The sequence below is a fragment of the Pararge aegeria genome, chromosome 3 (assembly GCF_905163445.1).
Source record: "Pararge aegeria chromosome 3, ilParAegt1.1, whole genome shotgun sequence".
Classification (NCBI taxonomy): Eukaryota; Metazoa; Arthropoda; class Insecta; order Lepidoptera; family Nymphalidae; genus Pararge; species Pararge aegeria.
In genome coordinates this window covers 8294036-8318590 of record NC_053182.1, presented here as the reverse complement: position 1 = coordinate 8318590, position 24555 = coordinate 8294036, and the positions used below count along the sequence as shown (strand labels likewise).

The 24555-nt window shown below is 34.1% G+C and overlaps 2 protein-coding genes across 9 annotated transcripts; one reads left to right on the top strand and one right to left on the bottom strand.

Annotated features, from left to right (window-relative positions):
* Positions 1–1287: 1287 nt before the first annotated feature.
* Positions 1288–22990, top strand: LOC120637263. 8 transcript variants are annotated; one of them, XM_039909008.1, is made up of 3 exons: positions 1288–1347; positions 1517–1607; positions 20514–22990. In XM_039909008.1, exons 2-3 carry the CDS (start codon positions 1526–1528, stop codon positions 21689–21691), a joined length of 1260 nt encoding a protein of 419 aa, XP_039764942.1. In that variant the 5' UTR covers positions 1288–1347; positions 1517–1525; the 3' UTR covers positions 21692–22990. The 8 variants fall into 8 exon arrangements, with proteins under 8 accessions (XP_039764942.1, XP_039764941.1, XP_039764945.1 ...); XM_039909007.1 differs by lacking the exon at positions 1288–1347 and having other exon boundaries at positions 1416–1607; XM_039909011.1 differs by lacking the exons at positions 1288–1347; positions 1517–1607 and adding an exon at positions 19852–19958.
* On the bottom strand, positions 2997–18675 carry LOC120637262 (dynein heavy chain 12, axonemal). The gene is made up of 2 exons (XM_039909004.1): positions 18541–18675; positions 2997–14660 (listed from the first exon to the last, which is right to left on the bottom strand). Exons 1-2 carry the CDS (start codon positions 18673–18675, stop codon positions 2997–2999), a joined length of 11799 nt encoding a protein of 3932 aa, XP_039764938.1.
* Positions 22991–24555: the final 1565 nt, after the last annotated feature.

The window sequence follows — 24555 nt, the reverse complement described above, 5'->3', positions numbered from 1 at the left end:
AAAGCCATATTTTCAGTGTAAATAAAAGTAAAATATTCCAAGCAGTAGTTTTTCCTAATTTGGGTAGGTAATTCAAATGTCTTCAATTGTTGATGTAATATATTCATATGTAATCTTTTAAGCTTCTGTGTTTTTTAAAAGCTCTTGAGTAGTACGCAGGATAATCTTTGTTGGTTTATAAATCTTTGATAACTTATCAATTAATAGTGGGCGTTCCATATTAAACATAGGACAAATAAAAAAAATATGACAGTTTATTCAAATCTTTTTTTACAGATTGGGCACAACGGGAAGGAAATAATACCCATTCTGCTAAGATGAGCGTTAGAACGACTATGTCCGAGTCGTTAAACTTTGCCATATTTTAGCGAACCAGGGTTTTTGCCTTCTTTTATTTAGTGGTATTCGTTCAATAATTTTTCTATTCTTGCATCATTGTCTTTTTTGCGAATGCAAATTAATCAGTGTAAGGTATTTTTTACTTGCCGCCATCGGATTATTAACTTTAGAATTTATAATAGATTTAGCTAAATAATCGGTTTGTTCGTTCCCTCCTGTGTGCCGGTGTCCACATAAAATCGACTTCGCTATATTTCGCAGCTGTAACTGATACCAAATATCTTTGATCATGTAGGTACAAAAATAAATTTGATTTAGTATTTATATCTCATACTGTCCGAAACAATTAACCAATTATTTTTTTATTTACAACGACACTCACGTTTTTTCCGACTACCTCTCCCCACACTAACAAAATTAAATCAAAATTAGGTATATAAAATTATTCTAAATAGATATTTTTAACAAAAAATTAGTGAGATTTAAAGAACGGGCCTTTACACTTCGAAAGTTCCCGCCTTTTTCCCAGTGAAGAACAATGAATCATTAACTCAAAGAAGAAGAAGAAGAAGAATAAATATTTATTGTTACTGACAGAAAACGTAGAACCACAGACCATGACATACTATACAGTGAACAACAAGGACCAGTTAGCGAACACAGACCCTAGGTATACAATATATTATAACCTTTGACAATATTAACCATTATTTTATCAACAAATCATGTGTCAGAATAGCTAAGAATTAGCAGATTATTGTCGAAGATTATGTTGGGTTGGAAAAAAGTATAAACGGTACTTTATTTTTTGCATAGATTACGTATCAATATATTATAAATATATAATTATATATTCTCTTTGAATATCAATACTACAATAATATAGTCTTGTGGATTATTGTGATATTGTGCAAGATTGCCAATCAACACAGCACAGGTACATACATATAGTTTAGCAGACACCGTTCTACTTCCGACGTATATATTTTATAGGTGACCCTAATATAGGTACGTAATCTTAAATGATAAGCTTATCAAGCGTATTGTTATTGGTATAAGTGGACATCGCGTAATAGTCTTATGATTAGGTGTATAATTTACTGTATTACTATAATCCGTTTCACATTGGTAGAGAGCAATATCTCAATGTTTTAACTTAAAATTGTAAAAATTGTAGAAACAGAAGATGAGCCAAACGTTTATTAAATCAACTAGTGCCTATTACAATGTGGATTACCAATATACATCTATTCAAAACAAAGATAACGGTAAGCAATTAACTAATTTTTAAATAATTATACTTTCATTGACCATTCTATTTCGGCTTTTACGAAGTTAAAGTTGCCTGGTAGAGATCGCTTGTAAGCGATAAGGCCGCCTATTGTACGTGCCTAATACCTATTTGTTATGTTATTATAGTTAAACTTTTTATTATGTTTTGGTGTACAATAAAGTGTATTAAATAAAATAAAAAATCATACTACGGACTGCATCCTTTTCATTCCAGTAATGGGTTTATGATGACTATTTTGTTACTAGAAAACAAACCAAAGGGCCTCCTTATTCATGCGTAGATATCTGTGTAAAAGTATCTAAGTAGTATAAGAAAGCATATTTTGTACTGTCTACGCATCATTTTGCCTCACTTTAATTAAGTACGCAAAAATTTGATTTAATCCATAATAACTTATAACAATCCTTTGGAAGGGTAACAATCTTTGGGAAATAAGTTTTTCGGGATTGAGCCCGAACACATTTTCTTACCACTAAATCACATGGGCTCGTTGTAAACTGTTAACATGTAGTTTAGATGGTTTATGATAAATAAAACGAAAAATCACACACTAAAGGAGTTTAATATAAGGAACAAGATAAGTACACAATTTTTTTTCAATAAGTGCCTCGTATGTCGTAATAAAAAAATAATAACTAACATCTCATTGTCACACATAGATACATGTATACCTACTTAATAAGATGGCCTTTATAAATAAGTACTACGCATTGGAGTCCTATTGCCAATTATTTTTTGTCTCCAGAGTAGTGTATATTTACACTACCCTAAAAATATACTACAACTACTGTTTAAATAAAGTTCAAAACATAAACCCGTATACTGGTTTTTTTTTATATAAATCTAAAACTGGGCTACATTAAAGCTGAAAACGAGTAGGTACATGAACAAAGTTTCGAACCCTGGTTACTTACTTACTTTTTCATATTTTCAACCGCGACATACCTAACCACGAATCGTTATAAAAAAAAATCGTGGAGTCTTTCTTACCTACTACAAATATACGCGAGCCCATTCATGGGCTCTCCTCCTAAAATAGGAGCTACAGATATTTCTGCTTCCGAATACAAGTTAAATAGCAAGGGGGACAATATGTACTGCTGTCTTAGAAATAAATTGTATTTCGATACATTCAATTAATACGATCATTGAAATTCATCTGATAATTACTTGGTTTAACCTTCAATCTTTAAACACCTAATAAAACACAAATTCCTAATAAATAACAATTTTCCTAATAATTTGCTCTAAAAAATAACAGATGCTTCATTTTTGTGTTTCCTTGTTCGTTGTTTATTGTTTGTTGTTGTGGAATAAACCTTATCTAGTTTCTTTACTAAATCTTTGATTATTCAAACATACATTAATTATCCAACTGAAGTAAAAGTGCAACGCTTCGTTTTATCCAATGAGCGGAAGGTTTGTCTGATGGTAAGAAGAATGCCAGTACAAAATTAGAGGAGTGCCCAGTTGTTGCTAAGACACCTTTTCTTTCTAAAGTTTTATATAGTGGGCACTTGTACCTGTCACCTTCTATAAATTCCTTTTTTAATTTAGGATATAGCCATAAGGCGGGCATATTGTCATTCAAAACTTTTGGAAATTGCTCCCCTATTGTATAAGACTTTCGATCCCACCGCGCACCGTCCATAAAAAGCCCATGCACATAAACTCCATATTCTGGCGGCGTTGGATTATAATCTACACGAAGAACTTCAAAATCAAAAATTAACAAATCAATCGGAATTTTTTTAGCCCGAGCATAGTTTTGAATAGAACCAGTTAGAAAAGCCTGAGTAAAAAAAAAACCAGAGAGCCAAAACGTTGGATGTTTACCATTTAAATACCAACTTTCTAGCATAGCTAAACGCTCAATAAAGTCTGCTACATAGCTTGGCAATGGTTTGAGGCTCGGATAGGAAACTTTTGACCAGTTAGCGGGTATTTTTCCAAGCATCATAGCATGAGACTGTAAATCTAGTGCGGGAGACATAACAATAACTCCTTTAACTGCTTTTTGGACGTCTATCAAAGAGGTTCTTATTTCATGTAAGAGTGTGTTAAACCTTTGCATTTCTTGAATCAACACAGTGTTCATTGATTCATTATAATCTACAGGATATTTTTTCTGGGAAATTTCTATGTCGAATGATGAAGGGAGTTTAGATAGTATTTCTGAAGACATTTGCATAATTATAACCTCTGTGTTTCCTCCTTCACCTCCACCACTAGTGCCTTCCACTAAAACGAATGAAGTAGTTAATGCCATTGAAATCGAGTAATCACGTGTGATTCCCGCGTTCATATGTAATCCAAATACTTCAGGTGGAGGATTTACAGGGACAGATTCAATGTGTTTAAGATAATCTTGATATTCACACCTACGCGGAAGTCCATACTGATTTCCCAAATCACAAAATAGATAATTTGGATCATTAACAACTCCAGCGTTAACGTAATTATCTAAAATTGTGACAATTAACCTTCTATCCCAGTCATCAGTTACGCGACCACCATAATTGCATTCTCCTGTCAAATATTTTATCGCTACGTATTGTATTTCTTCGTATTGATTTAAAAACATTTGCAATTGCATGACTGATATATGGAAATCAGAATCGTTAAAACCGTACTGAATATTCCATCCCAATGGTCCAAACTTTTTCCTTTCCTGAACGACGGCGTGAAAAAAGCTTATGCCATAAAGAAGCTTACTAAAAGCTTTATCTTTGCCAGGGCATCCTTCATAAAACTCAGGCTCTTTTAGTGGTTCGGAAAGATAGGATCTCAATAAATTATGTTGAAGGCCAGTAGGCGGTTCGTTTGTCATTTTAACACCGACTTGTAGTATTGACTGTGGGAATTTTTCAGATGGGTAGCTTGTGAGCCACATTCTAAAACTTAAATCGGTGTTTGTCAAATCAAAACCTTCAACTAATTTTTCTAAAGTAGGTAACCAGGATACTGCTAAGTGACAATTTTGTAAACAAACCCACCCTCCTTCTAACTGTGCTCTTTCTATCATTGCTTTTGCAATTGGACCTTGACCTTGGCCTAACGAAATGGAATTAAACCTATTAGAGTAACCCATTTTTTCACAGTACTTTATAAGAGCTCCCATTGGATCAGAACCGGGAGAGAGAATAAAAATTAAAGGTGCTAAACAATTTGAATCTCCAAAAGATTTTCCAATATCAAAAGGAGGTGGTGTTATATATTTTAGTCCCATTTGTTTTTCCACGAAATCAGTTATTGCAAATGTTAACTTATCTGGTCTTAGAACTCTTACAATTAGTAGTTTTTGAAATTGTGTTACTTTGTCATCCCAACCATCTGGTATATTTCTCCGATGAGGTTCTATGTCATCGTAAACTTCCTTCCACTTATCCGTTTCATTGATAAAACTATCTTTAATGCCTTTGAAGGCCAGTAAGTCATTAAGCCGACATATTTCATCCCAACCCTTGTCTGGTATCCAATCGACGGGTTTTTTAAATATATTGTCAACTGCTATTCCACCAGTTATAAGAAATAAATATTCTTCATGACTCATTTCACCAGTAGACAACATCATTTTGGAACACATAATAAAAGAAAACATGAGCTTATCTTTGTCAAATAATGATCTACAGACATTGCTGTATAAATTATATGTAAAAGTTTCTTTCAAAAATTTCAACCTTTTTTCTAAATCTTTAGACTTGTTCGCATTTTCAATTGAAATTATGTATAGATTGATAAACCAGGTCAAAGAGTACTGATACATTGGATCTACATTCGGCAACTCAGTAACACAATAGTATAGTACAGCTGAATGAGAAGCTATAGGTCTGTATCCCAGTCTAAACTTTTCAATAACAATTTCAGTTTCAACTGAAGCTTCTTGTTTTTTTATGATATCCATCGCTAGTAACTTTGATGAATCCAATACTTCGATTGCCGTTTCATCCTCTAGTATATCACCTTTTGATTCTTGTAATGTCCGTAATATGTCGTCTTCTGTCTGTTTTAATGCTGCGCGATTTGCTGCGCCTTGAACAATCAATTTTTCACGCTTTTCTTGCAGATCTGGTCTTTCTTTAGCAACGACTATTCCTAATAATTGATCTTCTAAGCCATCTTTCGTTAACGCAAAATTAATTAATGTAACTTTATTGAATACTTCAGGTAAATAGTGTGGGTTTCTTAATTTTGTAGTCATATATAACCTAAAATTTTGATGATATTCAATGACGTTTTCTCCTAAAGCAATAAATTCCTTTCCACCCTGTGTATAAGTTTGCTTTAGTAAGATTGGATCTAATGGAGGCTCAACATCTTCTAAAATACAATCTATTAAGGCTGGTTTGCCATACTCTAAACATGTTTCTATTACTTTCATGTAGTTACCGTCAGTAAATTTCATAACTTGTAGATCATTTGATTTTTCCATGGTTTTAATCCATTTATTAGCTTGACCTTGAGGATCTACAAGTAGAGACCAACGTAAAGAATTATCTTGTATGACGCCATTATCGATGGAAAAAGAATCCCAAGGTAAACCAGCTATGCACCAATTTTGTATCTTAATATCTGTTCCTAAAATATCTTTAAATACAAATTGTTCAGAATGTGGCATTTCAAGAGTAATAGTCAATTCTCGCCACTGTGCTATCACTGATATTCTTACCGGCGCGGTATATGGAGCTAAATACGCAATTATACCACAAGACACAAGAATATCTCCTGCTAAGTTGTCATATAAGAGTTGTAAATTTTCAGCTGCCATAGTCCATCTAACTTTTTCACCTCCTAGCCCTCCAATAAGCTTTTCAGCACGATATAATTTATCTATACATAACTGTACCTCATCTTCTAATGCCTTTTTTTTAGCATTAGCTTCTTCTAAGGCTTCATTTAATTCTACCAATTTTGCTTCCAATCTAGCAACTGTGGCTTTCTTTTCTTCTAAAATCGCCATGGTTTCAGCGAATTCTTTTTCAGCAGCTTCTAGTTTAGCTTTTTTGGGGGCTACTACTTTAGCAACAGCATCATACATGTCCATTGCTATAATCCATTTGCATAAACCTTCAGCTGCCGTGGATGCTTTGGCAATTATGTGTGGCTTAAAATCTTTGTGTGACAGATATTCCTTTCTTATTTTCTGCATTGTAGCAACCGGTATATTATCCTTATCAAAATTTTTTAGTGACTCTAGAAAACCCATGTCACCTAGAACCCTTTTGCTAGGGCCCCAATAGTCCAGAATTTTTTTTCCAGGGTTATCTGGGTCTGGTATCTTATCGGGTGGAAGTCCTTTCATAACACATACTGCAGCCATGACCAACTTTACAGTAGCTGGTGGATTTTTCATTGATTTCACTATTGTAATATCAGCAGGCTTAAGAGTATTTAAAGCAGCAATGGCGTCTTCTAAAATTGGCAACGCTAAAGCTAAGTCAGCCTCACAATCTTTCTTGAGTTCTTGAGCAGCTGCTGCTTGAACATTAGCTACTTTTTGATCCTCTCTCACTTGTGCAGCAGCTTTATCGGCAGTCGCAGTTTCAACTGCTATTTCTTCCATCATTTTTGCTGACTTAGCTGCCATCACTATAAGTTGAGGCTTTAAAGCATTTAAATCGCGTTGCATTATGGCCACTGCTTCTGCTGCCTGACCTAGTTTATCTAAACCATTTGTATATCTGAGTTTGGCTGCTCTCAATTCTCTTTGTTTTTTGTTTGTTAACATAGTAAATGATTTGATTAAATTTAAATATGAAGCTGATGTTATGTATGTCTTCCTTCCGAATTGATTATAAAAGTCTGTTGCTATTACTCGTGCATCTACATGAAATTGTTTACATGCTACAACTGCCGCAGCTTTAACTTTATCTGAAACATTTACTTTTCCCATGTAATGATGGGCAACCATTTCTAAAGCATCCTCTGGCCAACTATCATACCAATCAATAGTACAACAGTTTACCAAAGATGGATACAGTCGTAATCTGGTTCTAAAAGAACTACCAATTGGACTAAAACACAAAACGCAGTGTAGCTTGGCCTTACATCGGCCGACAAAAAAAGATAAAATCTGTAATGGACTAATATCCAAATTTCTATTTCCACCTTGAGCTGCAAGGCGCACTAATTCAAGTATTTCTTGAATTTCATCTAATCCATATAAATTCGGAACTTCACCTGAATTTAACAAACTGTCTAAGTTTTGGATAAAAACTTCTTCTTTAATTTGATTTTCGGTGAATAAAAATGTCGTATCTTTATTTAAACCACCGGATTCGCGGAGGACCAATTTTATATCATCATGCCAATCTTTTACGCTATAACTTTTTGTTATTTCAGCTTGATATACTTGTTGGCCTAATATTGTACTGGCTAATCTTGTAAGCGATTGTCTTCCAGAACCTCCTACACCTACAAGTAAAGCATTACCTGATGGCATTGACAGTAATCTGCATATTTTAGATAAGTGTTCCAACGCATAGTCAAATAATACAATATTCATTTTTGCCTTGTGCATTGCATTATATTCTGCCAACATAGAAACTGCAATATTCATAAATACCTCTTTTGATGGTAATTCGTCGTATTTTCTCTCTCCTTCGGCACTGTCAAGATCAAGATAACACCCAAACATCATTTGTTTAATATTTTCTTGAGTAACTTCTCCTTTATCGTTTTGATAAGTATCTAAAGCTGAATCAAATGTATCTTTCATGAATTCTTGTGTGGATTTTCGTAAAAGATTAAAAAACCAAGTACGATCAGTTTCATCAACAAGTCTATCAAAGAATACTCGCATGATTTCATGTACCCATACCCTTGTAAAAGTTTTTTTATTATCTGCAGATTCTTTTCTTAATAAAGCACAACCCTGTATAACTCTAGAAAAGTCCCTAAGATTAAAAATATAATGTGACTTAGCAGGTGTAGGCCTTAAACCTTCTGTAGCTTGGTCATATATGCTCATTGTAGCTGCTATTATATTCACAATTATCGGTTGTGTATCTTGACCAAATCCATTCCTTCTCCATCCTAGTTGTAATAAAGATGTGAAAATTTTCGTCATGCTTTCTTTTGAGAACTCGTTTATTGAATAAATGTTGTAATGTCTTAACATTCTTGGATAAATTAATTGCCTGCTTCCTCCTACTGGCCCAATGGCACCATAGAAAAATGTATCGTAAATATAAAGCTTTTCTGTCGTTTTTAAGTCGTACCAATGTTTTTGGTCAAAATATAATCTTAATAATTCAATAGCGGGTTGTGCACCATATACTTCTTTAGCAGGCATATTCATATCATCAATAAAAATAATGGCTTGTTTTCCTTTTGTTGGTCCATAATTATTTTTTCTTCTTTTAACTAGTTTAGAGAGAACTAAATCTTGGGTTTGGTTAGCAGACGTGGTCGTTGTGAAAGTAATAAAGCCAGGGGTATATTTCTCTAAATTAACAGACATCAAAAAGTTTTGGACGTAAAAGCTTTTGCCAGTTCCTGTTGGTCCAATTAATAATAAGGGTTTAGAAAATTTCGTATGAAGTTGCAATAAAAATAGATATTTTTCAGTTTCTAAAGTAGGTATGACAGTTTGTAGAAGGTTGATTTGCTCTTTGACTTGAGCAGCTTTTACAGCGTCTGGCCAAGGTTTCCAGCATCCTTTACTTTTATACATGTAATAATGTTCTATTATCAATCCTTCAGCAGGTACAGATACATCAAGTTTTTCTATTTCAGATGGAACTCCCTTTTCCCCTTTAAAATACTCTTTTACCAAGTCATCAAACCTTTCACGAGAATCGGTATTTAATATTCCACCAATGCCCCAAACCAAAGCCGTCATAAATGAAGCTAAAAACCATGGCCTAGTATACTTAGTATCTTCTTCCCCTTCAACAGCATTTTCCATTAACATTTCTACTAGTCGTAGAGTACTTATAACTAAATTTACTTCACCAGCCGTGACCAGTTGTGTACAATATTTTCGAACGTAGTATAGTAAAGGGTCTATTAGCCATGAACACATATCATATATAAATTCCTCATTTTCCTCTAACCAAATAGGATTAAGTGTATTTAACCATGATTTGTAAAATGGCATAGATCCAAATGTTGCGGATTCCATATATATCATGCCACATCTTGAAACAGTAGCAGGTGAAGCTTGTGAAAGATCCATGACTTCAAAAATCATTGACATCACATTTGACATAGCCATTACCTCTCCAGATGTCAAGCAAAGTTTTTTATTATCATCTAGAACGGTGTTCATATTTTCTATCCATACTGCGTCAACAGGTCCATCAAACACAATCCATTTTCTTACAGGTGTATCTTCGGAGGCAAAGTCTCTAAACATAGTCGCTACAATACCATCCGTCCATTCATATGATATTGGATCGAAAGCGCCATATAACTGACCCATAGTAACTGCTTTTGGATTTAGAACTTTATATGTGCACTCAATACCTCCAGGCTGATGTTTTTCTTCCATGAGAGTTAAAGCTTCAGATAATATTTTTAGTGTCATAGATTTGCCTGAAAACGGATCACCCACTAACATAAAGCCATGCCTGACGATCATCATTTCATACGTTTGAATTACTTTAACTAAAAAACATTCTACAGGTTGTAAGTTATTCTTTTCACATGTCACATCACATGCGTTCAACAAATTATCATAATCCGGCTTTGGTAATGTTATTCCTGGAAACAAATCCGATATGATGCCCTCAAACAATGGCACATCGAAAGACAAAAATTTTGGCAAGTTGACATCAGTTATTGATCTTAGTAACAAAATACTTTCACTTTCATTCGGAAAACTTCTTTTTAAGTTTCCCGCCGCAGATAACACCGTTTTAACCGCTCTCATACCGTAATCATAGTGGTTTTGCGAAGATAATTGTTCTGAACAAAGTCGATAGGTGGTCACAATTTTTACAGATAGGTTTCTTGCATCTATAAATCCAAATGAATACAATGATATTTCACCAATCATAGCATAATCAGGTACCATCATAGCAACTGTTCTAAATAATACTTTAAGGTTATCTGGAAGCTCTGAACGTCCCGCATAACCCGGGTTCATAGTTATGCAAACGTAACATGCTGGGTTCAAGGTTAAGGTCGTGCCTTCAAAATCAAATGTTTCTACATGTTGTCTTACCGCTTGTACTATACATAGAATTTGCTGAGCAATAACTGACAAAACTTCCACTTCGATTCGATTAAATTCATCGAAACAAACCCAAGCACCACAAGATGCTAAGCCTTTAAAAAATTTACCCATAGCTTTATAATCTAAGCCATCCGAACAATTAAACACTACACATTGGACAGCTAGAGCTTTAGCTAAATCTTTTGTAGTTTCCGTTTTACCGGTACCAGCCGGCCCCTCAGGAGCACCATTCAAATGGAGGTAATAAGCACCAATTAATGTACGGTAGCAACGATCTGTTAAAGGAGTTATCACTAAGCGATCTGAATTTCCCAAATATTCGTAAGCATAATTGACAACAGCATTGATAATTTTAACAAAAACTCTTTCCTCTTCCCAATAATATCGCAACTGAGCCAGCCATTGGAAATCTGTTACTTCTGTCACATTTTTCTCTATTAGTTCTTGTATGACATCTTTAGCATGAACATCTATTACAATAAGGGCTTTCACTGTTATGCTACTTAGCTTTGTTAAGTCTGTTCTACGAATTATCGCTACTGTTTCATTTAGCTGTTTTGTTAAGCCAACATGAAATGACGTCAATTCACTTAACTTATGTGTATTTAAGCATTCGTGAACATCCACAGCCCAATAAATTTGAGAAATTGCTAAGACTATCATACCTTCCCAAGACAATATCCAATCAGCTCGGCTAAGGTTTGGGTAGTCATAATAAGATAACTCTGTTTCAGATTTCACGGCTTTTAACATTTGTTCCTCAACTTGAACAAGCCACTTTTCAACAGATCCCCTTGCAGCCGCTACACTGATAGTTTCTAGGAATTCGATTTGCTCACCTTCCATTGATATCATTGCAGATATGTTATGTTCTGGATCAAATACCAACCTATTTATACCTTCAAAACATTTTTTTAAGTGCGGCTGCACTTTAAGGGGGTTCTTCGTTTCAGACAAGATTTCTAACATTTCGTCATTTGATAAAAAGAAAAATCTGGGAAAGAACAGCCGTTTCTTTTCTAAATAATTATTAATTCCATCATTAATTTTTTCTAGCATACCAGAAGCAATTTTGAATGATTCTAAAACGCCAGCGCCGCCTGCAATTTCCAACACATGAGGATCTTTATCCACAGATCCCATATACCGTCGGTAAATATTGTTTACTTCTACAAACATAACTCCTTCCTCCGGCATTTGAGCCACGATGTCTTTCGACGAGAATATTGGTAGTAAGTAAAGCCACTGGCTCTGAACTTTTCCCCATTCATCAATACTTGCATTCACGCGAGTAATTTTTTCATACCATGCCCTGACTTGGGTTTCAAAGGGTTTTACAAATGCTGAACCACGCATGCCGATAGTCTTAATAATGTGATCATCAAGTACACTCTGTATGTCATCAAGACCAGAAAGTATAAATATACCTGTATCTTTATACGGACTAGTTTTAAAACATATATCAACCCATTCAGCCATCATTTTATTAAGATTAGTTATAAGTGCTAATTCCTTAGTAGCCGCTACGCTTATTATTTCATACTGATCTATATCAGCCCACAAATCAAAATCAATGATTTTTCGTAGTGTGGTCCCCGCAGTAGGTGTTAAATCAAATCCGGCAATATTTGACATTTCATCCCAATGCCTCTGTACTAACGCAGGATTACACATTATGTGAGCCATTTGAACATTCGGTCGCCATTCCTTAATTTCAGCAACAGCTTGAGCACATAGCTTCATGGGAGCTGGTAGATTATTCGTGTCTGGATCATCAACCAATCCTTTAAAACGTTTTTCTACACCTTCAGCTATTTGTTGCTTAATTTTGTTTCTATAAGCTTTTGATAATTTTAAAAATTCTTTGTAGTAATAGTCATGGTCCTGTTCAATTTTCTCATGGTCTAAATACTCGAATGTACCGTCCATCCAGGTATAATAGCTTCGTTTCCACTTATGAACTAAATAAATGAGACAGTGGAAAGGTTTAATATAATCCTTTAGCTCTTCTAACTCAGGGTACGTAGAAACAGGAAATTTAAAAGTTGTTTCTTCGTTATTAATCCATGTTACTAACTTGTCACAGTCGTCAAGGCGATGGACCAACTTTCTTAAATACTCCAAATATTCAAGTGTGTGATTGATATCATCCATGTTATCCAAAAGTTCAAGGTATGGAGTCATTTCCGTAACTTCTTTATTTAAATTTGCAATCTTTGCCAATAAGTTCTCTTCCATCTCCGCTTTAAAGGTTTCATACGCAGCAGCATTTTTATCAAATATCGGCTTAATTACTTTAAGCCAATTTACTGTCCTGGTATTAGAAGCAATATGATCAGGAGTAAGAGACGTTATTTCTAATAAATTTGATATAATATTTATTTGTCTTAGAATTCTTCCTTTTAATGCTTCTACTAAAACCGTTTTGGCGTACAAAATATACACACCTTGCTCTACTAATTCGGCGGCATTATCTGGTTCTTTCAAAGCTTTGGCAGCAATTATTTCAAACTCCTTGCATATGTTTTCATTTTCCTCAATATGCGTTCTTACAATTCCTGCTATGATATCGTTGATAAATTCTAAAGCTTTTTCTTTCAAACCATTTATCATTCTTGTTTGGGAAACTAATGCACAATTAAAATATTCATTTTCTATAACAGCTGTTATATCAGAATCTATGGCTTGAAAATATTTAATTTTATCTCGTGACTCTTCAAACTCCTTAGCTTCTTCAATAAATTTAGTTAAAATGAATTTGGCAGAAGCTCCGTACAGCATGTGGTAATCTTGTCTTAACTTATCTAAATAATCAACGAGAGGAGCAAATACAATATTTAACTGTTGTTGCATTCTCTCGTGACCGTCTTTATACAGCCATTCATTATATTTAACAGGAAGAGCGTCGTGAGTATAATTTATTTTAAGATATTGCTCAATTGGCATAAGTCTTTGAGCAATGTGAGAAATTGCGTCGGCTATTGTATGGTAGACATGATATACTTTATCAAGCGAAGGATCATAAATAAATTCACCATTAAAATCAAGAGCTATATTTAATAAAGGAATAGATTCCAGCTCTTTAAGTGTAATTATGATTCTGTCAATAGACCTTCTCATCAGTTCTTGTATTTGCATTGATATCATTTTTGTGGCACATTTTACAAATTCAGGTATCCTTTTTGGGCGCATACCTTTTAAGCACCTAGGGTTTTTTAACCATTTAACGAGTATAGAAAACCAAGTACTTGAAACCAAGTAATCAGCTCGTTTTATTTCTTCCATTATTTTTGTTTTGAAATCTTCCAAATCCATGGGTCCTTTAGCTCTATATTTTGATAGATCAATAATAAATCTAGGAAAGGTTTTTTCTGAGGATTCAAGTACGAGTCTAATAAATGGGTGTAATAATAATGAACCTGTTTTAAGTTTTTTACGGAACTTAATCATTTTATCGTAATTTGAAGTCACTCCTTTAAATTTGAAATACGGTTCTTCATATCTTTTCCTGGATACTCCCGGTACGTCTCGAATAACAGTTTTTACAGCTAAATCGTGTAAATAACGATTCCATTCGGTCTTACTTTCTTCAAACAGCTCCTCAGTTAATGAAGGATTGGCATTTCTTAATTTTGCTGGAATAAGACTGGCTATTTTCCTTTCCCATGATTTAAGCATAGGCGGTGGTTGTATCTTATCGGCACATTCTCGTAACACGGCTATATGTCTTTCTTGAGAAATCTCTAATCTATCAAATTCACTCCGTTGCATAGATGCTCTAGCAATTTTAATCTTACGATCGGTGGCCTTCTCCTCTAGAAGTTTTCTAAATTTTTCTTTTTTATCCTAGAAAGTCAAGAGAAAAATTAGCTTAGGTACTTGAACGTACTTAAAATATGTTTTTGCTTAGAATGCTTGATTATTCTACTTCTTCTTTTACTTATTTACAGCCTACACAAAAACTTTTTTCTTATTTTTTTTTGTTTATAGTAAACACATATCATATTTTTCTTTATACGTACATTATCTATACTAATAATATTATAAAAAGGTAAAGTTTGTGAATTTGTGAGTGAGTGAGTGTGAATGTTGTAGGCTAAATATTAATGTGAAAACTAAAAAGAACCTTAGTGGTAGTCATACACGCTGCTTTAACTATGAGAGATATATATGATTAAGTTCTATAGAGAAGTTGTAGAGCTTCATAATTCTTACAAAAGTCTGCGACAGCATATGTATGTTTAAGTAAAAAAACGTGTGTTTGGAGATTGAAGATTGAAGAAATTATAAATTACACCATACAGATTCTCCTGCTTTTTGCGGAGTATAGAAAATGAAGCTTAATTTTCATAAATAACATTACATCTAATATTTCTACACTTATAATAAAACTGTAACTGGAAGATTTCTGTATATTTAATATATTTTGAAAACTTTGACCGCTTTATAATCGGTACTGAGTCCAAAACAGATTTTTATTTAATTTTTTTCTGCCTGCCTGTCTGTCTGTCTATCTGTCCGGACATCATGTGAAAACTACTGAACGTATTTAAATAAAATTCGGCATAATGGTGGCTGATATTTCGGGTGATATTTAGATAGGATACTTTTTATCCCGATAAACAATAATTTTCCTCCGGGCAATGGGATGAAAATATTATCAATTTTACTTCCTAGCTCCGTTAAATTTGAACCGATTTTAATAATTCTTTATTGTTTTTTAGTTAAACCATGAAGCATGTCTAATTTAAGAGAGATAAAGGACATAACTCTTCACAGATAACAGCAAACCGCAAAGCATATGCGTTTGACGATGTAAACAAATGTCTCGCTAAAGTAGTACAATGGTTTGAGATCAATAATTTAGCTCTGAACGGAAAAAAAACCAAGTGTATTAAATTCACGTTACTTAGTGTTCAATAAGTAAAAACCATTGTAGAACTTAATAATGAGGAATTGGATCTGGTGGATACGACAATATTTCTAGGTATAACGTTAGATGCTAAACTTCAATGGGCCACCACCACATATAAATAATTTAGCGAACAGACTTAGTTCTGCACCATACGCGGTTAAAAAGATTCATCACATAACAAATATAGAAACTGCTAGAACTGTTCGTCCTGCAGAAAAGGGCTGTTCGTGCGATATATAAAATGGGCCCAAGAGAGTCATTAAGGGATAAATTTATAGAAGTTAAAATAATGACGGTGCATAGTCAGTATATATTTTAAAATTTAATTTATGTCCATAAAAATATAACAAAATTTAAAAATGGACTGTAACAATATTTATATTAGGAGCAAAAATAAACTCGTTGTGCAGTTTACTAGGCTACACAAAATTGCTAATTCATTCAAGGGCAATTGTATATTATTTTATAACAAATTACCAAATGAAATCTTTAAGATGTCTCTCAATAAGTTCAAAGTTTATATAAAACGTAAGCTTACAGAAAAATCCTATTATAATATTAAGGATTACTTGAACGATAAAAAAGCTTGGGTGTGAATTGCTCTAGCTTCATAGCTTAATATACGAGTAAATAAACTGAGAGATGGTGATAACAAAAAAAAAATTACCCGGCTAAGTTTGTTGTGAGCTCTTCTTAGACCAGGGCGCGTTTGGAAGCCTCGTAGCTTTAGGTTTAAGTTGGTGTACGAATAACTTCGTACCGTTATGACCATCCCCTTACAATTATGTAAACATATATGAATGAACGCTTCATGAGTGCCTGCTATAGGCCTACAGTCTACATAATATGGGACAACGACGGAATGCATGCGTACCATCCTACTAATATTAAAAATACGATAGTTTGAGAGGATGGATGGATGGATGAAAGTATGGATGGATGGATGAAAGTATGGATGGATGGATGTTTGTATGTTTGTTACGCTTTAACGACTGAACCGATTTGGCTGAAATTTGGCAGAGATATACAATATAGTCTAGAATAGCTCATAGGCCTCTTTTTATCTCGGAAAAGCAAACGGCTCCTACAGGATACCATCGCTATTTTTCCCACAAGGCTTCTGTTAGTATCTACATTGCACCCGTGCAAATCTGTGGCGGGTCTCTAGTTAAAAAAAAGTACAAATACCATACCAAATATAAAATTCAAAATTCATTTATTTCAAGTAGGCCTAATATAAGCACTTTTGAATCGCGTCAAGTCTGTCTGTTTGTAGTGACTCTACCACCGGTTCGGAAGGTAGATTCTACCGAGAAGAAGCCGGCAAGAAACTCAGCAGTTGTTCTTTTCCAACATCAACAATTTACATTTTAACATTTATTTTTCTATCTTGTGAGAGATGAAAGCAGAGCCGGATGCTTCCAAGCAACCTTGCCATTAAGAAATTCATCACTGTGTAGTAACCTCGCTGTAATAAATGTGTTTTAACATATTCTTTAAGCATTGGTAGGTACAAAATTACCTTAGGAATCATATTATAAAAGCTTATACTCAATCCCACAAATGACCCCTGTACCCTTCGCAGACGATATGCAGATGTCACTAATTTATGGCCATTTCTTGTAAGTCGACTGTTTGTTTCCACTTTTTGTTTATAAAGACTAATATGTTGTCTTACAAATACTATATTATTATGTTATTATAAATATATTGTGAAGTATACCTATTTCTTTAAACTTCTCAGGGGGGAATTCGCGTGATTTAAGTTTATTATAGTCTTCCAGATTGTCTTTTTACTTTTATTCCTACATTTAATTTAACAAAGAGATATGAATATCTCTTTGTAATTTTTGATGCATGTCGTGAATTAAATTGCAAAAAATGACAAAAATGAGGATTTTTAAATTTAAACATTAAAAATAATAATAATCTCTCTTTCCACCATCGACAAGAATAAGTTTCCAACAGCCTTTTAGAATGAGTTTATTCAAATTACTTTAAGCTGTAGCCCCCGTTCTTTTTAACGCGTTAAAATGTTGTTGTGATGTATGCACGCCATCTATACTCGGCAGAGCTCTACTTAAGTGCATATGCCATGCGGTCTCGATTGGATTGAGATGTGGCGATTGAGCAGGCTACGGCAGAATGTTGATGTGAGCACCGGCAAAAGAAGGCTGGTTACGAATCTAGACGTGTACTGTCGAGCATAACTCAAACTAATCACCCAACCGGCTTCGCAAAGGGTAATCACGTCTGAAACAATCGTCCACAGTCTCCACATAAATCTGAGTATTGAAGTTGCCCCTGATCCAAACGATATCTGTTATTCTAATGATTCATAAATAGTTTATGGTATGACGCTCTGTAAGTTCCAAGAGTGGCAGCCACATTATGTTGCCTAGAAACAGCTTTCAACAAATGGTGCCATCGATTTTTGCAGAAATTGTTAGTAGTTTTGTAAAAACGCTTTTGCCAACTTTTACAGGAACCCTTATAGATATCCTTTTTTCAATAAAAATTTATAGAAGATTCTTTATTCAAATGGTGCAATGGTGGTGGTGGGGTCACTAAAAACAAGCATAAACGAACGGAATAGGTCAAATTTAGAAATTCTCAATGCGGTGATAGTCTAAAACGAACTTGATCCCTAGAAACTTTTGATGTGTGAGAAATAAATGCAATAATTATCTAAACCTAATGTTTTATTTGCTCTTTCTTTGGTATTCTGCCAAAACCGTTGTTAGGGGTGAACACCAGGGTTGGTTTTCATATTGTGGGGCGTATATTTAAGAAGTGATAATTATTATTTACCTTAATTCTGTTATACGGTGGCAAGGGTATAAATGGTAATTTAACCACTTGGTGAATATCTGGAATAGGTAGCATAGGTGGAATTCGACATCCGTTTTTGGTTTGCAGCAATTTCCTCAGATCTCTTTCTTCCATTTTCAATAAGTCTTCACAAATTTGAAAATTCTCACTAATTCATCAAGATAAAAATTACCGATCATATAAAAAACGTTATTGTAAAATCTGTCGGTTTTCATATTTTGAAATCAATGATTTAACATGATAACAACTCCATAGCAACCTCTCTGCAGTGTTTCAACTCAGGTTCCTCAGTATTTGTGTAAAAGAGAGATTAGGTGTCCTTGTATCCTCTTTGATGTTAATCTAAAGTCACTGATCTCTATCACTACTTTAAATAACAGATTTGCCACATTTCCTATAAATAATACGCCTGTGTTTGTAGGTTTGTATAAATTTAAATTATTAGTACTTCAGTAGTTAGGTGCATTGCCAAAATGGCGTCAATCAAATAGAGACGATGACAACGACAAGAGCTCCTAGGATCAGAAGTCATAATAGACCAAGCACTTTTACCTCAAATAATTAGTTTTAAGTAAATCCAGATATGTATCTGGATTTACTTAAAACATATGCACTTCCATCCATACATTCCATCTCTTTGGTGAAGCTTACTTAACCTGGAGGGTAGTATCTCATACTCGGCAATGTAAGTACTAATTACTACGCACGTTACGCTCCTAAACAGGAGCGGAGAACTTTGAACATGTTGACTTTACAATGAATAATTGTTTCTATTCATTTATACATTGCCGAAGATCTGTTTGGTGTGTATAAGGATTGAAGAAATTATAAATTACACCATACAGATTTTCCTGCTTTTCGCGGAGTATATTAAGCTTAAGCTTTATTTTCATAATATATCATAAAATTCCGCAAAGTAACGCCTGCTTCTATCCGATTTTTCACCCATCTACTTATACTTAGCTTTTTGGTAGCCGCTGTAATAGGGTAACCTTAAATGTTCAGACCAACAAGAAGCTGACCGGCTGCGTGGTGCTTTACCCCCTAATACCATACACCTTCAGGTCACCTTCAGGGCAGGGGTCGGGCAATGTGATCAAACAAACACATTTTCGCATTTTTTACAATTTTTAATGCGGATAGTGGATAGTGGTAAATCTAATACTGTCCTCTTTGGCTTTGCCTTTGGTTGAAAATAATTAACGTACCTACACTAAAATTAAAATTTATATTATTGTTTTATCATCTCCGAGGTTTGAAATGTCAAGAAGACTTGTACCCAATGCCGTAAAATCGTTAGAAAACTATGAGAATGACATTGGCACGAACATGCGAATTGCCATTAATTTGTGCTAGACTGGTAGCCAAAATGCAATTGATATGAACTTTAATTCGAAGTACGCCCATGATATTAAATTGATAAACATAAAATCTAAGTAATTCTCGACATATTATATTATAGTGGCATTAATGTTTTCAACCCGTTCCTAGTGTTATATTACCTATTGAAGTTACTCGTTATAAGTGATTTGTTTACTATGTAATAAACCTATAATATAGAAGAAAATACTGAAATTGACGAACCTATACAGAATATTAATAGTTATGGTACTTGAATTAATATATACACAGTAATCTGTATATTAGGTAGGTAGTAGGTACAAGTACATAAATAAACCTAGGAATAATAAACTTACATTAAAATATGTACCTATCTATAATTTTAAATCTCTGTATTATGTGAGTAGATTTTCAATCTTTTCCCTCCCTCAAATACCAACATCTCTCAGATACATCTCTTGTTCATTTCTCATTAATATAGTGACCAATGCATAACTAAGAAAATATCTTTTAAGTAGGTATTATTGTATAGGGAATTATGTAAAGTTTTTGTTTAAGAAGTTCCTATAAAAATAAGGCAAAAATAAATAAACTCAGATCTTTTATTGCAGATGGAGGCAAAATGCAAGGAAGTCAAAGGGTTGTTATGTTCTGCCTGCTAACAACTGTATTGCCTGCAATTTTAATAATTTCACCATTATACCTCAGAAACATAAGATATGCTGATGTAATGTATAAAGTGTCAGACTCTGATGTAATACAGATTCATAAAGGACAGTCATCAATATTTTGTGAAAAACATTCCATTAAAATGAACAGCAGTTTTAATGCATTCCAAATGAAGGGGAAACCTAAATTAGCTAGTAAAAAAAGACATATAAGGTTAAGAAAATCGATGACCTTACCTGATGACACTCTAGAGTATTGGGGATTCTATCTTTTTGCAGGATCTACTGTAGAGTTAAAAGCTTGTTCTAGATATGATGGTTCAAAAATATTGGTTGTGAAAGGTGATAAGATATTTGATACTTGTGGAATTTTAGAAAGTAAATACAAAAGAGATCCTTTGGTAGTTGAAAACCATGGACATGTTTCAGTAACATTAGAAAATCCTAAAGACAAAAAGAGAGAAATAATCGAAGACAACTATAATAATAATAAATTATGGTTAGGTGATATACCTGGAAGTAAAGTGATAACTAAACATAAACGAGATGTTGTACCTCCGCCTTTGCACAACCCTAATACTGTTTTAGATGCTGGAGTAAATCACGGAGGAAATGCACTCAACAACTCTATAGGGCCAGCAGAAGATAAATCTGTATCAAGTTTTGAATCTGGTTTATATGAATGCTACAATGATAATATACTAATGAATGATTTTTTCCCTTATTCCATACAATGTAACAATACAAAATATTTAGAAGACATAAAAACACTGAAAGTAGTTCATGAAGTGATGTCAGATGGATATTATTATTATATATTTTATAGTGATAATGATTTTGTTAATAATGATATTCATGCAATTTTTGATATCTTCAAACCAACATTCCAATACTCTAATATATCTAACTCCAAAATGTGTCTCAACAGGACAGAATGTGTATTTGCTGTAGAAATGTTTAGTGATGAATTAGTAATAGTTGAGGTTCCTACAAAGGATGGTTTAAATAATAATGATGATAATGTTTTTATACTTACATCTGTGTGCCATCCTCGTGTGTCTGTATATATTTTCTTCCCAGTATCTGTCCTGTTGCTAATTCTAGTTTTTGCATTTTTATGATATTTATTTATGGTATTTTTTTACATTCTGTTTATTAGGATTAATATAGCTAGAAGTGTGATATTAGTTTATTAAAATAGGTGTTCCTATTTAATTTTTGTTGAAGTATCTACCTATATTAAGACTGTGATGATATTTTTGCCTGGTATCTATAATGTTAATAATGTTAGAGATTTAAAAGAATTATAATAAATGATTACATAGTTAAAAAATTGATAACATGATCTGAAGGACGACACTCTCGTTCTAACTTGAAGTGGCGTCATTTCTGCGTCGAAGCGGTCAAGAGAAGTGTTTCCTTTATGTGTACCGGCAAAGTCTTAGCAATAGTAGATTCAGTATTTGCTTTGAAGTTCCCGAAAGAACTAAAAATCGCAATATATTGTGTAAAACATTCCTTATGAAAAAAGTTTCGCATATTGATAAAAATTTTCCCACAGGCATTCATGGCAATTCGATCAAATTACTGGTATTGTAGTGTGGTCATTTTCATGTCTCATCTCAGCGATAGGACAAGCAATTAACAAGTGGACGACATAACAACTAATTATTATCTTGTGGCGCATACCTATTAGCGCTAAAAAGGCAATTCGAAGCGATGCAACGCGTTAGTGAGTGCTGGTATCGTCGTAGTCTCCTCTCTACCCTCGGTGCTGGTGCAAAACGTATGATTTGCTACTCCCTTTGTCTTGTAAAATATACCAAGGGATGAATTTTAATTCCACTACAAGTTAGCCCTTGACTGCAATCTCACCATATGGTCACCATACCATAGGTATGGCACTTATATTAATACCCATAACCCTAATCTGTTTTTACAAGACTTCGTACCAAAAAGCTAAGTGGTCTAGCGGCATGTCTTTGTGGGTAGGATGGTAGCTAGCCACGACTGAAACCTCCCACCAGCCCAGAGTAGAGAAAGCTGCCCTGGGAATAGAACCCAGGACCTCCCATTTATAACCACAGCGCTCACCGCTGTCGCCAATCCTACTGTCCCCGTTGTTAACAAGGACTATTCAATATAGTGTATAGTAGTTATTCAACTACATTCAATCTTAACCAGGATAAATTGGGATTTCATTCAATAGTTATTTTTTGTAATCTGAAACGCCTACCGATATTATCATAGCAATGTTACAAATAAGTAGACATCAGACACTCCGTATCTCTGATAATACCCGCAGGCATTTCAGATTTCCAGTACTTTTCACAGCGCAGTCAGGCCCAACTTATGATAGGGCTAGTGATGGGGATTTAATGGAAATACACAGTACGCAATTCTTCTCCGCATTAGTCCGTTTCTCAGCTCCCCTGCCTCGCTTCGCTCCGATGGACTGGCAGCCTAATTGAAGATTTGTGGAGTCAACTATTGACACTATAACGTCAAGAGTAAAATGTATTTTATATAACTAGATCATTCATACTTTAATAGCAAGCGCTCTTGGAAAAATAAAAAAATGGGATTTTAGAATTTGCAACTCTAAAACATTATGCTTTGACGTTACAGTGTTTCGATACTTAAAAACCTCCAAGCTGTCGTTAGCTGGCAATGAACATTTGCGATAGGTACCCCTCTTTATAGCGGGAGCTCTATAGTACTAGAAGTACAGCTTTTCTGACTGAGCTTGTGCGGGGGAAAGTTCCTACCACCAAAGCTTATTTCTGCCGCTATGGATGAAAAGTTCCTAGTCAGAAGCCAAGCCTAAGTGGAACAGCAATGTCATGGCAAAATCAAGTTATATCATGATCATAATAATTCATCGACCCGATGTCGCTATGCGATATGTGAAAAGGTAAGCAATACATAAGGTTGTTACACCATTTTCAGTGACGTAACTAGTCTATTTTACATAGTTGGATTATCAACTCACACGTTGACTGCTGCCTAACATTAACAAATACGGTACACGAGTGCGGCAGGATTACACGCTAGGCGTGTTTTCAGCACTGGTGAAGCGTATTCGAAACAGGCGCTACGAGCATGCGGCCCCACACGCCTGGCGTGTTTAAACTTATCGCGACAGCTATGCGGCCTTTACGCAACAGGTGTGTTATTACATCACTCGTATTTTCTCATTTATTTATTGAACAACATGAAAACCCAAAACTTGTCGCATTTGAGTAGCAATTTGTATTTTTTTTGTTGGATAAAATAGAATAAAACTTTAATGTAGTCAACACAGATTTTCTTTTTTTCAAAAATAATCATTTTCTAAAGAGCTTTAAATATAGTGGCTTTACATCTGGTAGGTACACTATTTTACTATATTCAAAATCGCGGCAGCGTTAACCTGTGTGTAACTTGTGAATGACATTTACGAATCATGATAAATAAATAAGTAAAAAAACAGTATTAAATACCTACTTGCATACGAATGCGGATTGCCGACAAAGAAGCAAATTTTAAAATAATATGCATTTTAAATATAATTGTTATATTTAAAATGCATATTATTTTAAAAGTAAATATAGTAAATATACAGAACCATTGTTTAATTTACTTTTATATTCGAAACAATAGTAACTCATTCCTGAGTAGTTTATTGGTACCGCTGGCCGCACCGATAACGTTTATTTAAGACGATAAGAAAAAATAAGGATGCGGATGCATCGTTTTGTAATTCTGTCGGTATAATGGAATGCAAACCGATATTTATAAAATAAATTATTGACGATACCGATACCAATGAAAATAGTGCAGGCGAACTCAGGCGTACAAATATTAAAAAATATACAAATAGACGTCAAACTTATGTTGCGGATACCTTTATTGCAGAAAAACATTGTAGAGTATGCTAAAATATAGGACGACGATCCTATATCGATATCAATATCTATTTCGCGTCCCTATAAAATATTTTAAA